This window comes from Ochotona curzoniae, unplaced genomic scaffold (assembly GCF_017591425.1).
Source record: "Ochotona curzoniae isolate NIBS_2020 unplaced genomic scaffold, NIBS_Ocur_1.0 patch205, whole genome shotgun sequence".
In the NCBI taxonomy this organism is placed as follows: Eukaryota; Metazoa; Chordata; class Mammalia; order Lagomorpha; family Ochotonidae; genus Ochotona; species Ochotona curzoniae.
Window position 1 is genome coordinate 9,742 of NW_024466757.1, and position 16,480 is coordinate 26,221.

The 16,480-nt window shown below is 42.6% G+C and overlaps 1 protein-coding gene across 1 annotated transcript in view; it reads left to right on the forward strand.

Moving 5' to 3' along the window:
* Nucleotides 1–259: 259 nt before the first annotated feature.
* LOC121166690 (acidic amino acid decarboxylase GADL1-like) overlaps nt 260–16,480 on the forward strand; it is a gene marked incomplete at its 3' end in the record, with an annotated part of 84,589 nt that continues 68,368 nt past the window's right edge. The window contains exons 1-2 of the mRNA XM_040995931.1: nt 260–296; nt 13,755–13,927. Coding sequence (XP_040851865.1) covers nt 260–296; nt 13,755–13,927 — 210 coding nt within the window. The remainder of the gene's footprint in view (nt 297–13,754; nt 13,928–16,480) is intronic.

Sequence of the window (16,480 nt, forward strand, 5' to 3'; positions counted from 1 at the left end):
CCCCCTTGGTCTAGCCCCTGACATGTAGTCCTCTGAACTCCAAGTATTAACAGAGAGCCGCTGGGTGTAGGAGCCTGGCACCGGAGCTTTGGAAGGCAAAGCAAAAGGAGCGCTGAGCACGCGTCCTTGTGTCTCCCTTTGCTTGGGTGTGCGCCCAGCGGCTGCCTGGTGCACCTGCGAGGCCCCCAGTGGGGCGCTGCCTTGGCAACAGCTGCAGCAGCCGCAGCCCAGACTGGGGCAGCCCAGAGCCGGAGCAGCGATGAGCGGCTACGCGGACCACAGGGGCTCGGTGGACGGTAACGACTCCTTTGGGCGCGCCTGCTTTTTAAACTCCGAACCTCCTCCTCGCTTGGTTTTCATTCTCTCCGTGCCTGTTGATCGGTTATTTCCGAGGGTGGATGGGTGGGAAGACCTGCCTCCTCCCCATCTTCTTGGAATTTTGCGCCCGTTTCTTTAGCTGCTAGTGGTTTGCTTTTGTTTATTGAAAGAACTGACTTATTCAAAGTGCGGAGGTTTTACTCAGGCACGTGTGGGTGGGTCGTTAAATACTCCAGGTATTGAACTTTCACTGCTTTGCACGCAGCTGTGGGTTTCTTCAGGCAAGATGGGTGCACCTGGTCTGAAGGAGGGATGGTTTGGCTTCTGTTTTGGGCCAAGGATAGCATCATCCTTGGCGTCCTACCTGCACCCTGCTACTTGACAAATAGGCATCCGAAAAAAGCAACCAAGGCGTCCCAGGCCGAAGGGAGGCCCTGGGGATCTTCCGAAGGGAATTTGGCAAATGGCCATGATTCCAAGCTGACACTGCCATGACAGAATTCTCTACAAGATCTTTGTAACTCAAATGTTTCACGATTCCAGCGGTTTAAAAACAACCATTGCGAGCTTTAGCAAGGGAAATGAAGTCAGATTGCTGTGAACTTGGGGTGGAAAAGTTGAACCCCGTGTTCAGAATTCCCCTGTGTACACCTGGGTGGATCTCAGCTCACAGCTTCAAGCTGGACTTCTCAGCTCCATGGATAAGGACCCCTGATGGGGAAAGTCACCATCAAAGCAGCTCTTCCTTTCTCACTAGGTAGTTGTTGACCTTGAAGGAGGAGCCGTCCACCAGGAATTATTCCTCCTTTTATGAAACATCTGCTGGGTCATGGTGAGCGTGGCTTATTGAAGTCTCCTTAGGTATAAAATCTCCAAGGGCTACTACTTAAGAGGTAGGTCAGGCAACACAGAGGTTTCCCTGCAGTTTTTTTCCAGGGCCAAATGAGAACAATTGTGGCAAAAGAAACATTTCAATGGCTGCTTTTAGTAACCCAAGGAGAGTTCCCAGCATCATTGTCCCAGGCACTCTTTACAAAATAATTTTTAAAGGTTGCATCATTGTTGCTTGGTGTGAAACTTGTATAGCTTTTTGTCAGACTACTGCTTTTAGTGTTTCTTGGGTGGGCATGCAGTATCATTGAAAACTTTCTGCTATGTGAAATTGCACCTAAGTTAGATTGTTGATGAAAAGGAAACCCACAATTTCTTTTAATGTGACAGATCTCTGAATGGATCCAGAATGGGCAAGATAATTGTATCTGTCCACCTTAGCTCTCTTGTATTATATTGCTTCATTTTACCTTAATTTCTCTTTTAAAACCATGTGGTTTTTAGCATTCAGATAGATTTTTTTTTCTTTACAAAAACAGTGCATACTCTTCTTCAATGAAGCATGTGTCATTGTATCCAGGTCTTTCAATGGAACCTTTTGGATGTTGTCAGTTTGACTGGTGGCTCCTGTCGCTCGCTGGTGAATACTGACATTGTAAATCTGCCTACCCCTAGAGGTGCAGAGAAAGTGCCTGCAGGGGGTCTGCCTGCTTGAATCTCCAGGGATCTCCAGGGATCTTACTAGTAGGGGTGCCATTGTAGGCTCGGCTTCAATACCTCCACACAATGCAGAGAATTTTACAGGGCACACCTGCAGAACACATGTGGAGGTAAAGAATGCAGGCAGGGCAAGACAGCATGCCTTTATTGGGCACAGGGGCCAGTGGGTTGTTCAAAGAGGTTTCCCAAAGGCAATTTTGATGGATGGGTTAAAAGCAGTCTCTAGATCCTGGAGGTCAGGTTGTGGACTCCCTTGAACTTGAAAGGAGATGTTTGGTTGGTCCCATCCTAGAAGCAGCAGCTAAGTGTCAGGTGGGAGAGGTACCCTTAGTGTATCTCTGGCCACCAACTGGAGACAGTGGGGTGGGATGTAGTGTTGGAAACTGCACCAAGGTACATGAAGCCCTATTTCTGATATGAGAAAGCTTTATATGTATATGTGTAACAAGGTGCTGAGACCACAGCAATCTAGAGGTACTCAGTGTACTGAATCTGTCTTGCATAGCTTGTGGTGACTGCACAATGACTGTGGTGTGGGAGTAATGAGTTCCAAATGTGAAATTCTGAGAATACTATAGGCTTTAGTTTCTGTCTGTCTGGTCATCTCTGAGCTGGTGGTAAGATGAGAAGATGGTTCCTTCCACCTCATTGCGCCAAGTTCTTGCTCTTATGACTTGGAAAAGCATAGGATGTGCAAGTATAGGATGTGTGTCTGATGAACTTAGTGATGTTCCAGGTATTTATAGGATCATCCAAAGTGATATTTGAAGAGTGTGAGGATACTTCAGAAAGCCTGCAGATAATGGAATTTAGAAGTTTTCATATATGTCATCATACATGAATTATGTAAAGGAGGTTAGCATAAGAGGAGGTGAAGATACATGGAAGCAGGTACCTCTACTCCCGAATAAAAGGGGAACTCCTAATGAAACAGTTCAATTTACCTTGACAATGGGACACTAGATCTACTTTTGTCTATACCTATGATTCCATGAAGTTTAGCAGAATGCTAAACTGGTAACTGTTACTAAAGGACTATACTACTATAAAAGTGCAAAGCTGTGTAGCTTACTATACAGAGGGGAGAGTCTTGCCTACTTTTGCAGATCTTGTAGACACTGTGGTTGGTGGTGAGAAATCCTGTTGCCTCCTTACCTTACCGTGTTGTTTCTTTTTTGTATATATCTTGTCATGATGGTTAATTTACATTCCTAGATATAATTTTGATATCCCAGAGACAAGAATAAAATCATTCTAACTACTAAGCGTCTTATTATTAGGCAATCAAACATTTTATTGAACTTTCACACACTCACTTAACCAATTCTGGCATTAACTTCACTAGCACTACTAATGAGTTGGTTAAAATTGACTTTCGCACTGAGTAATTATTTTAAAGACTAATAATTTGGTGCATTTTGGGGCAGTTTTGTAAACTTCCATGCTTTCAGCATGTTTGGAATCTCTATTCAACATTTCTATGTTCTTTTACTTTCTATCTACTTTTATGTTTTGGTTTCATCCCTAATTTTCAAGCAGTCATTTCTTGTCCCTCCCATTATTAACAACAAAGTATTGAAATGCATTAAATTTTTTAAAGATTCATTTATTTTTATTGGAAAGTCAGATATAGAGAAAGGAGGAGAGACAGAGAGGAAGATCTTCTATCTGATGATTCACTCTCCAAGTGGCTGCAACGGCTGGAACTGAGCTGAGCCAGTCCAAAGCCAGGAGCCAGGAGTTCTTCCTGGTCTCCCACACAGGTGCAAGGTTCTAAGGCTTTGGACTGTCCTCGACTGCTTTCCCAGGCCACAAGCAGGGAGCTGGATGGGAAGTGGATCTGCTGCAATTAGAACTGGCGCTCATATGGGATCTTGGGTGCATTGAAGGTGAGGATTTTTATGCCAGTGCATTCAGGGTGAGGAAATGTTAATGGGCTAAAAGGCCACCTGGCAGGTTCCTCATCACTGCCTCCCTGAGCTGTCTCCACGAATGTCCCAAAACACTATAGAAAATCATAGTTCTATACACCAATCATGAGACCCAAATTTAGAGGAGCTGGGCTGTGATCAATGCTCATTATGTGAGCAACATTTTAGCTGAAAAACGGCCTCTCCACATAGAACCATTGTCCCAGTGGCAGAACATCATGGAGCACATCATTTAACTGAGAGCATCATTGAAGCAGAGAAAAAGTATTCAGCCATAGGACTACTGAGAGCCAGAACTGGGACTAGGAGTCTCCCATCCCAAATGTCAGAAAGTTCCTTTTGTGCATAATGCTAGGACAAATAATTAAAAGTAAGACTGCATCCTGAAAACACGAGTAAATCAGAGTTGGAATTTCTGTTTTTTCTGTAGCAGGATGTGAGATTGCTTGGTATGATTCTAAGAGTTTCAACATTCATTAGTTTCTTGCTGCTGAATATTGCAGAGCAAATATCTAAACCACTTGATTTAACAAGCCAGTGCTAAGTATTAAAAATTTATTTTTGTGATTTAGCCACAGCATCGACAAATCTTAAACTTTCATGCTGCAATTTTTGCCTGTTAAATATATGGCCAAATCCTTCCTTTATGTGAGTTTTTTAAACTGATAGGATTGTTCCAAATTTAGCACTCTGGATGCTATGTCGTTCGATCTCTCAAAACTTAGTATTGACTCACAAAATCAATAGGACTTAGCTGATATTTTATGACACATCTGCTCTTTCAGATACTACATGGACAAAAACCATAACCCAAGAAGCCTATTTCCTTCATATGCGTTTTCATCCTACTATGTTTTCTTGTGGCATCAGTTCAGTTTTAGTGCAGAACTTAATTTCTATGACGCATTGATAAAGGAGAAAGAAAATCCATGAAAAATTGAATTCCGTAATATTAGTCGGTGGCCTTATTTTTCAAGTTGATGGCACAACAAGAGAATTTTAGTAAGTAATTGAGGAAAGTAAGTATGATGACAGCTTTGCCCAGAAGTGTTCAATACTATTTGTCAGCTTAGCAGTTAATTGTTCTTTTATTGTTTTGTGTGTGTTAATCTAATTCTTCCCACGAGAGAGGATGCATAATATATTGGAAAGGGCAATGGAGTTGCAATGAATCATAGTTTGAATATTACCTTTGCTCCTTGAACCCCGCAAAACTAAGTAACTTCTTTGATTCTCATTATCAGGTGGTGGAATTGGGCATGATACTTGTCATATAGGATATTGAAAATTTTGTACTAAAACATGTAATTTTAAGTGCTTTGTACAGGGCTTGGCAAGGTAGCCTAGTGGCTAAAGTCCTCGTCTTGTATGCAGCAGGATCCCCACAAGCTACAAGCTGGTTCATATCCCAGTTGCTCCACTTTCCTTCCAGCTCCCTGCTTGCAGTGTAGGGAAGCAATAGAGGATGCTCCAAAACCTTAGGATTTCGCACCTGCATGGGAGATCTGGAAGAGGCTTCTGGCTTCAGATTGGCTCAGTTCTGATCATTGCAGCCCCTTGGGAAGTGAACCAGTGGATAGAAGATCTTTCTTTCTTTCTCTGTCTCTCCTTCTCTCTGTAAACCTGCCTTTCCAATAAAAATAAATTCTTAAGTGCCTTGTACATTGTGCGGTTCATGAACACACAATTAAAAATGGTAGCTGTTTGGTGAACTTTATTTCCCAGAACCCGATTCTGATCAATGAGTTGAAATCAAGTAGTTTCTTTGTAAGGTGACCTCAGTGAGATGGCCAATCACAAATGCGTGGCAAGTTGGTGTCATTGTGGGTCACTGAACATTAATTCTGCTGGAATCTGTCTATTAGAGAATATCCACCTCCGAGTTATCCCTTAGGAAGGATTGCCGGGTAAGTGGGCAACACAAATAATGGCCAACAGCAAAAGGTCTCAGGAAAGGTTGTAAGCACTTCAAAATCAGAGCTTGCACAGGGCATGGTAGCTGAAGAACTACCCTAACCCATGTTTGTCAAATGCTATTACATTACAGATGAATTTTCATTTTCTTAGAATTTTCATCTAAAATGTGCTGAATCCATCTCATACTGGTTCATGAGTGTTACATATTCAGAAATATCATAGGCCAGTTGAAAAGTGGTTGGTACCATGAAATTAACCATGATAAGGCTCTTCATGATGCAGAAATAGGCAAATGCTGTCAATCAGAAAATCTGCCTTCAGTGCCCAAGTTCCATCACTCTCCCAATTGCTTCTGATTCTGTACTAGAGAGCAGAGCTCACAAGCTCAGCCCTGGGAATCAGTTAGGACTAAGTTCAAATTTGAGAGCTGACACCTTGTAGCTTGTAAGGAAACAGGCCCTAGATACTTAAGAAAGATGAATCCTGAACAACCCTTGAAGCATCTGGTAGACCTTGTTGAAGAAGCTACATCAGTAGTAAGCCAGCTGTGTGCCACTGAACCTCAGTTCCCTCAAATTCAATCTGTGAATGTCTTTAAAACTCTGAGTTCCCATGAGTCCACACACAGTTGACCCGAAATATCTTTGACATATTCTGAATGGATCCAAACTCCTATCTCAGTGGATTTTGGCTAAGGAGTAACCCCCACCAGGGTCTTGATGACCTGCTTGGTGCTGTTCTGTGAAGAACACATTTCATTTACATCTGGGAGCACCTGCTCTTGTCACTTTACAGTTCTTGTCCACTCCCCTGGCTCCCAGGCACGATGGTATTTTTGGGAACATTACTTCCCAGTAGACGTGGAAGAGATGCTGTTTGTGTATCACACGAAGGATGAGAAGGAAGAGGCCGGTGGCAGCCTCACTTATCCTCCACTTCCTGAGCAATTACACATGAGCCCCAATTTGCATACCACACTCTTGCAAAGCATTCGCCCCACAAGGATGGAGACCTCCCTCTTTAGCTCTCTCCATCTGTTCTTATTTAAAGATGCCCTTGGGGAGGTCCCATTGACATTTTCAGTATCTTCCCTCTAAATGTTTTTCCAAGTATTTGTCATCACTCCATTAAGGCTCTGGCTTCATAGCTGTTGTCTGCATGTGGGAGGTCTTAGCAGGGTGAGAGATTCACTTGCCCTTCCTCACCTAGAAGATGCTTCACGGAAGCCTTGGGCAGGAGGCAGAACCGGGCGGGGGGCGGGGGGCGGGGGGAGGGCGGGAGGAGCCCCTTATCAGAGTTCATCAACAGATCATGTAAATGAAGCACCCATTTATAGCATTTATTTAAATTTTCATTTAAATTGCTGGTTAAATGGAATACATTTAAAATTCCGAAGTCAACACTTGAGCAAATTGGTTTTAAAACTAGATATTAAATTGCAGCACATTGCAATTTAATACATACTTCCGAGATAATTACTTACTGCTTTAGGAGTATGAAATTGTGTCCAAATAGTTGAGTGTGGTTGATGAGACAAGGGAAGTCATGTGCTCGTACTTGCCTTTTTGGGGGGAAAAAAGCATGATATTTGGACTGAAGTTGCCTGGCTTTGAATTATGGTTCTAATAGTTACTAGCTATGTGGTATGGGCAATTCTCTTCATCTCCCTTGCCTCAGCTTTCCTGTCTGTAAAATGGAGTTAATCAAAATGCTTTCATTGTGTGTTGGCTATAAGGCTAAATGACGTAAGTCATATGAAATGGCTCAGTAGGATAAGCTGCCGTATGTGACACTGGCATTCCACAGTGGAGTACTGGTTCATACACAGCTGCTTGCTTCTTTTCCAGCTCTTTGCTAATGCACCTGGGAGATAGAAGAAGGTAGTTGGAATGTCCTGTGCCCCTGGCTCCCTCTCCACTCTCAGAGGAGATCAGAGAGAGTTTCAGAATCTTGACTTGGGTCAGACTCAGTCCCTGCCTCTGCAACCATTGGGGAGAGAACCAGTGGATCGAAGATGCTTTTCCTCTGTTTCGCCCTCTCTGTCACTCTGCCTTTCTTGTAAATAAAACATCTAAGAAGAAATGCTCAGCTTGTTCAAGCCTGGTTCTTTTAAGTGTTCATGAAATGTTAGCTTCCATTATCATTTTATAAGCACAGCTACTGTTGTGCTCTCTTTTTTGTGTGTGTGCCACATTGAAACCAGAAAAGCTACAGGAAAGGATTAAGCTACCCAGGTGGTTGTACTGTGTTTATTATTATTTTTTTTTTGTCAGGATTGTTTCAGACTCCTTGTGCTAAGACAATACCATATGCTTTGACTTCAAGCATCCTGAATTGTATGTAGCTGGAATGGTAAAAAAAAAAAATCATATTACTTTCTGTTGATAATTGGGTGACCTACAGTATTTGATAAACAGTAAAAATACATGAGAAATACTGAGGGCTCAGCAAATATGCTTAGTAAGCATGTCTGGTTAGTTTTAACTGTCTTAATCTCACATGGCTACAAAGCCCAGGTTTCCTAAAATGTTACTTGTGGTTCTGTGGTGCTACAAAGCTCAGAATATTGGTATTCACTGAGAAGAGGTTAGTGGAAGGATTTTAGGGAGCTCACCTAATTGCAGAGAGGTTATTTTCAGAAACCAGAGCAACTCTGAGATCCTGTATCATTGAAGGAGCTAGCAAAGGGATCCTTGCTTAGCTGGCAGTATCACCAAAACTGTGTCCTGGAAGAAGGATGGCCATCTCTCTCAATCTTTCTTCTTGTCCTATCAGGAGTTCTCAGTGACTTTCTATCAGTGACATTCGAACTCATCACTTTCTGTATAAGATGGATCTCCATGTCCCCTTTTCTTTTATCCCTTTCCTGGGCAGACAGAAGCTCCTGAGGTTCCTAGACACATGTACACATGCGCATGCTTTTCTGTCTCATTTCTGTATTGTTTCACTATCATCAGTATCCTTGCTTTTCTTTTCATTCCATTATAACCAGTTCCTATGACATGATAGACTATCTTGTTTTTCCTACACCCCAGAGGCACACTTGTCCAGCTGCTCTGTGACCTTGGACAGGTCAGGGAAACACAGTAGAACTCTGTTCCTCATCTGTAAAACTGAGCTACCACCTGGCATCTCTGTTACTATTCATGTCGTTGTATCTATAGTGCATTTATAACAGGAATTAGCACCTCATAAGCCCTATAGACAGGGTTTGAATGGCTTAATGTTTTAGTACCTGGTTCCCCAGTGACACTTGTGAAGAGGTTCAAGTTCACATCTTGACTCCTAGCTTGGGGCGTGGCACACGATGGGTGTCTGGTACTTGTTGAGATGGGTAGATATTGCGCATGGCTATTAAAATGAGCATCTAGCCACAAGACGGCAGAGCTCAGGAGGACCTTCAAGACCATCATCAATTCTGAGTCCCAACACCCTCAGCATACAGTATTAGGACTGTCACTGTGAATTAGGGAGCTAGCTAACATTTCAAGCTCTGAGCTCCCCTCAGGGAAAGAACCTTTTTGGATAGTAATCCAATAATCTGAATCTTTACTAATTTTATAGGTATGAAAACTGAAGCATGGGCAGTTGAGACCAAAGAACTTGGAAGTGAACAAGTAAAAGCAGAACTCAGCTCCTCTAATGCCTAGGCCAATGGATTGGGAAGGCAAGGATTACATCTTTCGAAAAGATTACATGGGGTCATGTCCAAGATAACTGTACAGTGCTTGGAGATTGTTGAAAGACAGTTGCTGCGTTGTTTTCTGCAATCTAGTCAAGGGAGACACGAGCTTAGCCCTGGAGGAGTTTGGAATCCGGGGCAGTGAATAAAACCTTTGTAGAGATAGCCACAGTGTAAGGTGGGAGGTTTGGTCAGTAACCCAGTCGGTGTGGCTCAGCAATTCTGGCTGCCATCTCGCTCCCTGGATATTGTGGAGTTCTCTTCCCCCTGCAAGGACATCTCCTGCTACTGAGTAGGGGCTACATTGTGGCCTCCCACACTCCTCCATACTCAGACAGGGTCGAAGATAGGGAGAAATATCCCATCTACTGATTGTTGGGTCAGGTCAGAGCCAAGAACTGCATCAGTACAAGGACCCAAAGACTTTGACAGACTGCTGCTGTTATCCCAGCTGCATTCACAGGCAGGTGGCTTGGTAGTGTTGCTGCCAGGGATAGAACCGATGCTCCAATATGGGATGCTGATGTCAGACGCAGTGGCTTAACCTCATGCACCACAATGCTGGCCCCAGAGGGGTTTTTGTTTGTTTTTGCTTGTTTGTTGTTTTGTTTTTTCCTAGCTTGGAAAAATGCGGTGTGAGAGGGAGGAGCATTGTTGTGTCTGGAATTAAAAGTGAACATGTCTGCCACGAGAAGCTGCACATAGGGCCAGCGTTATGGTGCAGGTGGTTAAGACTCATTTCCACTCGCTTAAGGGAGCTTGGGTTCAAGCCCCCGCTTCTCCACTTCTGATCCAGCTCCTTACTAATGAGCCTAGGAAAGCAGTAGAAGATTGTTTAAGCCCCTGCCATTCATGTTGGAGTCTCTGGAAAAAAAGAGAAAAAAACCAGGCTCCTATCTTTGCCATAACCCGGTGCTGACCATAGTGACCATTGGAACAGTGGTGGAAGACCTCTTTGTTTCTTGCTGTGCTTTTCTCTCTCTCTAACTCTGTCATTGAAAGAAATAAATAACCTTAAGGAAGGAACGAGAGAGACAGCGCAAGAGTGTGAGAGAGAGAGAAAGAGAGAGAGAGAGAGAAAGGCATGAGAAAGACACAGCTGCTGTGATTCTCTGGACAATAAAAGCCTAAATTTCTACTAATGAGGTTTTTAAAAGCCTGACTTTTCGCTGTATGCTTAATAATAGCACTGTAGCACTGCCTACTGACATAACCAGGGTTTCCAGAATAATCGCCCCCTTTCCCATTTTATTTTTAGTACCTAAAAAACACTTAAAAAAAATTGGGAAAGTTCCTTCAAATGCATAGCATTATCACCTAAAAGCTCACCCAGGGCTTTAGCATTTGGCCCCAAACCATGCTAAAGGCATCCTTTCAAGTTGAAAGATAAGTGAAAGTAAAGGATAGCAGTAAAATTCATCATGGGAAGCCAGACAGCTTCCCCTTCAGGGAGAGGATAAAAAATGGGGCCTTGCTGCAGATTCTGACTTTCCCAAATTAGGGTATCTTCCTGTGACATTTCTATCTGGGGCTTTTGCGAGGACCATCCGTGTTTGCCCATAATAGAACTGAAGGCTTTCTAAAGCTGTAGCATTATGCTAGGACATTTGACTTTAAAGCAAAGTTGGAGTCTGAGGCATAATAAGTGTTAATACTGTTGGAACGCTCGATAAGAATAGAAATATTTGAAATACATACATTCCGAGAGTTTCTTTAAATAGACCCCAGCACATTTAAAGTGTGTTTAAAATATAAGACACTGTGTGAGGTGCAGTGCTGACTTCTAAAAATGGTTTCTGTAAAATTCCACAACTCAATGAACACGCACATCATAGGGAAGGGAGAGGTGGTCCCGTGAAGGAAAGAGGAAGCAGCAAGACCGAAGTCTGGGGAGATATTGGTTAGCTATCTGGATTGACAGGCCAGGATTATTTCTGTAGAGGGCTATTTTGGGTAGGCAGTAACCTTTCTGCTAAGATATAGATTTCCCTGCTGACTTCTAACCTTTAGTCAAGGATTGGCATCGGTACAGCTCTGAACATATTCTGTTCCAGCCTTCTGCCTCTACTTAAAGCTGCAAGTTTGAAGGCTTTCAAGGCACTGAAGATGACTTTACACAAACCATTGAGCTGTTCCCTATGCTACAGAAAATGGCTGAGGGATTGGGGGAGTGAATCAGCATCTTTAATGTGCAGGATCCTGTAAATACAGGCTTCCAGTGTAACGTTAAGATTACTGACAGGGACCTGTGCTTTGGCCTAGTGACTTAGATACCTGCATCCCAGATTGGGGTACTTGGGTTCAAGTCTGACTCTCCTTCTATTTCTAGCTTCCTGGTAACATGTACCCTGGGGGGAAAAAAAGCCAAACTAGGTCATGGTTCATATTTTTGAGTCCCTGCCTCCCACATGGGAAAACTGGATGAAGTTCTGAGCCCCTTGCTTCAACTTGGCACAGTACTGTTGATGTGGATGGAATCACTCTCTCTCTCTCTCTGAATAAATAAAAACTATAAAGAAACATTAGCAAAATAAGTACAGAAGAGGTGGGCATTTAGCTTTGCTTTTTTTGAGATGCTGGTTACAGCAGCCATATCCCATCGTGGAGTCCCTGGGTTTGATTCTCAGTTCGAGATCTTGTCTCCAGCTTGTTACCAAGGCTAACCCTGGGAGGCAGTGGTGATGGCTGAAGAAACTGGGATTTGATCATTTATCTAGGAGACCTTGACTGAGTTCTGACTTCTGTGGCTGCTGTGTGCATTTGGGGAGGCAACCAGCAGATGGAATCTGTGTGCTTTTCTCCCTTGCCCTTCAGATGAAGAAGAGCGCGATGTTTATATTTGCTCTTTCTAACTTTAAGACTGATTCATTAAACAGGAAAATACTCTCATCTTTAAAACACTGTCAGAGAGCACGTGCGTGTGAGATAGACACAGGCTTGCATTTACAAAGGCCTTTTTGTACATGTCTAAAAGGTATTTGCCAGAGTGAATCAAATGGGTCACATTTACATTTCTTGAGCTCTTCCGCACTCCTTGATGCTAAACAAGATGCTACAGGAATGGAAAATAGATCTTTCTTCCTGGGTAGACTTTGTATTCTAGTTCACGAGGAAAATCACTGGAACTGCCCACACCTAAAGGAACAGGGCGCACATTTTGTGGCATAGATTTGTGTGATTCAGTCCTCCAAGACAGAAGCAGCTAGCTCTCTCCCGTTGAAGATTGCATTCTTTACTGTCTTGAAGATGACCGGATGAGCCCTCTCCACTCCTCTAACGCACATATATCAAACATAGGCTGGGCCTTTATGAAATTTAATTTGATGTTCCAATCCAGAAAGGTGTTCCTGTTTCCTTGAGTAAAGCAATGTGTGTGTGATCAGGTGCTATTCTCTGTATCTTCACACAGAACATAATCCAAATTCTGACCTGCTACATGAATTTTCACAAAGAAATGTAGATAGAAGCTTGCCACCTCCATCCAGTGACTTGTGTAGTCCATGCGTCAGGTGCTGAAAGTCAAAACAATTCATTCTAGCTATTTTTTAAAAAAAATTTTATTTAATTTTTTTGGAAGCACGAGAAAGAAGGAGAGAGAGAGAGAGAGAGATGTTATATCTGTTGGTTCATTCCCTAAATGGCTACTATAACTAGGACTGGTCAGGCCAAAGCCAGGGGTTGGGAACTCCATTCTGGTCTTCCACATGGATGCCACGGGCCAAGTACTTGGGCCATCTTCCGCTGTGTTCGAAGCCATGTTAACAGAGAGCTGGGTCAGAAGTAGAGCAGTCAGAACTCAGATGGGCATTCTAATAGGGAATGACAGGTAAAATATAGAGTCGCTTTCCCGCCCTGTTCTCTGAAGGCAGGACTCTGCTCCTTCCACCCTGCTCTGGTGTGGGAGTGTCGAGCGATGGTTATCATTTGTATGTGTGGAAATGCCAAGCAATATGCTACACTTCTTTGAGGAGTGGAGCTTGGCAAGCAACCTAGCTGTAGAAGACATTGTTTTTTCAACTTCAGATAGCATCCAGCATAGGGGTTGGCATATACAATAACACCCTCCTGCTTAGACCCAAAATTATACCAAATAGACAGCTATCTACTCTGTGTCCTGACAACCTGATCCAAAGGAGCAAATATAATAAGATCCATATACCTAACTGGTAAATTGTGAGCTTCCTGGAATTGCCCTTAGGTCTGTGATGTGGTTGTTTGAATGCCCCGCGAGACCCCTTTATGTTTTAAGAGAAGACATACCATGTGGAGCCAGGAGAAGAGTCTGTTTCTTATCTGTGCACTTTGTTGTATGACTTAATGAGATTCTCCATCACATTTTGTGTCTCTGCTTCTAGGAGATGTTGATCCACAAGAGAGAGCTCCGTGTAAGAAGGATGCAGTCCTTGTGGATGGCATCATACTGAATGGTCCCACCACAGATGCAAAAGCTGGAGAAAAATTTGTTGAAGAGGCCTGTAGGCTGATCATGGAAGAGGTGGTTCAGAAGGCTACAGATATCAATGAGAAGGTAAAAATAAAAAAATTCCAGGAATGGAAAGGATAGGTTCTCCCTCTCCCCCCTACCCGCCCCGCCCCGCCCCAGCATGGCTGTACCTAAAGGAAAGCAGTGAAGGGCAGGAGGGTGTGGATTTTTCATTTTCTTAAGGCTGTTGTCTCAAGGATACCAGATGCCAAGGTCTGGGGTCATGTCATCTTTGTTTCCTGGAAAGTTAAGGAGACTGCATAGTTTGCTACATAAGCCCATGAACAGCTATAGAATAGCTATACTTAATAGCTGATCTACTTTATACATGCTCGAAAACATACTTTGCTCTTCATTTTCATGTGTATCTTGTTTTGCTGCTAAAATGAGCAAATTATGTTTAAAAATTTATCGAAAAGTCCTATCAGGAAGCTGTCTGAGCTTAGGCTAGAAAGCTTGTTAAATTTAACTCCTGGCTGATAGCAGTAATTGGTTCTAGGTTATAAATTCAGGTTCAAATTCAGATTCAAGTGGAAACTAGGACTATCACGGATAAATTGTTAAGAGTTCTTCCGATGTGCTGGGCACTATTACAAAGACCATTCTGTATGTATCTATGTATCTAATGCTTGGAAAATCCCGCAGGGCTGGCACTCTATTATTGTCATTTTAGAGAAGAGGACACACACACACACACAAAGGTACAAAGAGGTCAAATACTTGCCCAAGACAATGCATTAGTAAGTGTCAGAGCTGGAACTGTGATCCAGGCAACCTGCCTTTAGAATGTGTGCTCTTTACCACTTTTCCTTATGGTTTGAAATCAATAAATAATACTTTTACTTATTCATTGTTTTTCATTTTGGAATTGACTTACCAAGAAATAGACATACAGAATATTTTTATTCTCATTATATTAGTCAGTAATAAATAATTATTTTAAATGTGATGATATTTATTTTAAGGTTTTGATCACATGTATTTGGGAAAGCTTGATGGCCATAAGATGTGAACTTTGAATAGATTTTTTAAAAAATCACTGTTGATTATTCTTATTCATGGAAATTAATAATCTATAATTGTATATTTTCCAGTATTTACACTTCTGCAATAGTTCAGATCTGCTTTATTTTGGAGCACTTTGCTCTTCTAGTAAGTGTTTTTAATTGGCTTTTTTTCAGTCATTAAATATTAACTCGGTGCTAGCTACAGGCAAGGCATTCTATCTGGCCCTGGAGGATTAAGAAGAAAGATAGATAAAGGCCCAGCTTTGAACAGAACTTATGATCTAATTGGAAGGGTAGGTTTTCCTTGAAAAGGAGAACAGAGGATCCCGGGGAGAACGTGTGGGATGCCATGAAGTTAGAGTAGACTTTAGGAATTTTCCAGAGGAATGGGAAAGATGAGGGTCAGCATGGAATGCAAAGGTAAGATTATGTTGGAGAAAGACAAGTAGAGGTAAGGGTGTTTATGTTTCGGGGTATTCAATAAAACAAGAAAAGCAAATAATGAAAAGGATGGAATGCATTCAACATAGCAGGAGGACCTTTTGACCTGGAAAGAATTTACTTTTTTAGCAGGAAATAAGATGGGAAGACAAGGCCTAAGATCCTAATGCTGCCCACATAATTTACTGTGTTTGAGATCCCACAGGACAACATTGAAAGCAGCCTGTGACACATCCTTGTGCTTAAAGGTGACTGCTCCTAGTGCCCTGTCCAGCCACATTTTTTTTAAAGATTGAGGTATAATGTGTGTTCAGTAAACTGTACGTTTTGAGCGTCAGTCCATGAATATTGACAAGTCATGTTACCCTCACCATGATCAGGATATAGGGCACTCTTGTCATCCTCCAAATTCTCCCCTGCTCCTGATGCTCAACACCTTTTCACCTCCTGTCCCAGGAGACAACTGGTCTACCTTCTGATCTTAGAGCGTTTGCCTTTCCTAGAATGTTATATAGAGGAGATCAAATTATGAGCGGCCTTTGGAGTCTTGCTGTTTTCCCTCAGCCAAACCCGTGTAAAATTCCTCTGTGCTGACAGTGTATCAGAAGTCATTACTTTCCATTATCAGAAACATTTTGGATTTATCTCTGCCAGTTACAGAACATGCATTTAATGGCACACTTTTCAACAACTTGGTATTTTCTTAGGTTTCTCTTAACTTCCCATCCCCCAGTCTTCTTACTCCCTGGCTACTCCCCGTCTCTCTCCTCTTCACAGCCAAACTTCTTCAACACGTCTACACTTCCCCCTCCCTCTTTCTCCACCTCCTACGTCCTTCCTTCACAGCAATCTGGCCTCTACTCCCACGCTTCTAAGTCAAACTGCTCTTGCCAAGAACACCTCCATGTTGGGAAATCCCATGAGCCCTTCTCAGTCTTTCATCTGATTTCTCAGCAGTATTTAATAATAGTAACCTTCTCCTTTAACAACATTTTTCTTTCTTTCTGGTCTCTCCTGGCGGTCTTCTCACCTCACTGGCCTGTCCTCAGAGCATAGATTGGTTCTTTTACCTTTACCCGAATCTAAGTGTTGCTAATGCCCAGCGGAGATGTAATGTAGACTGTTGGTTCTTTCTGACACATATCATCTT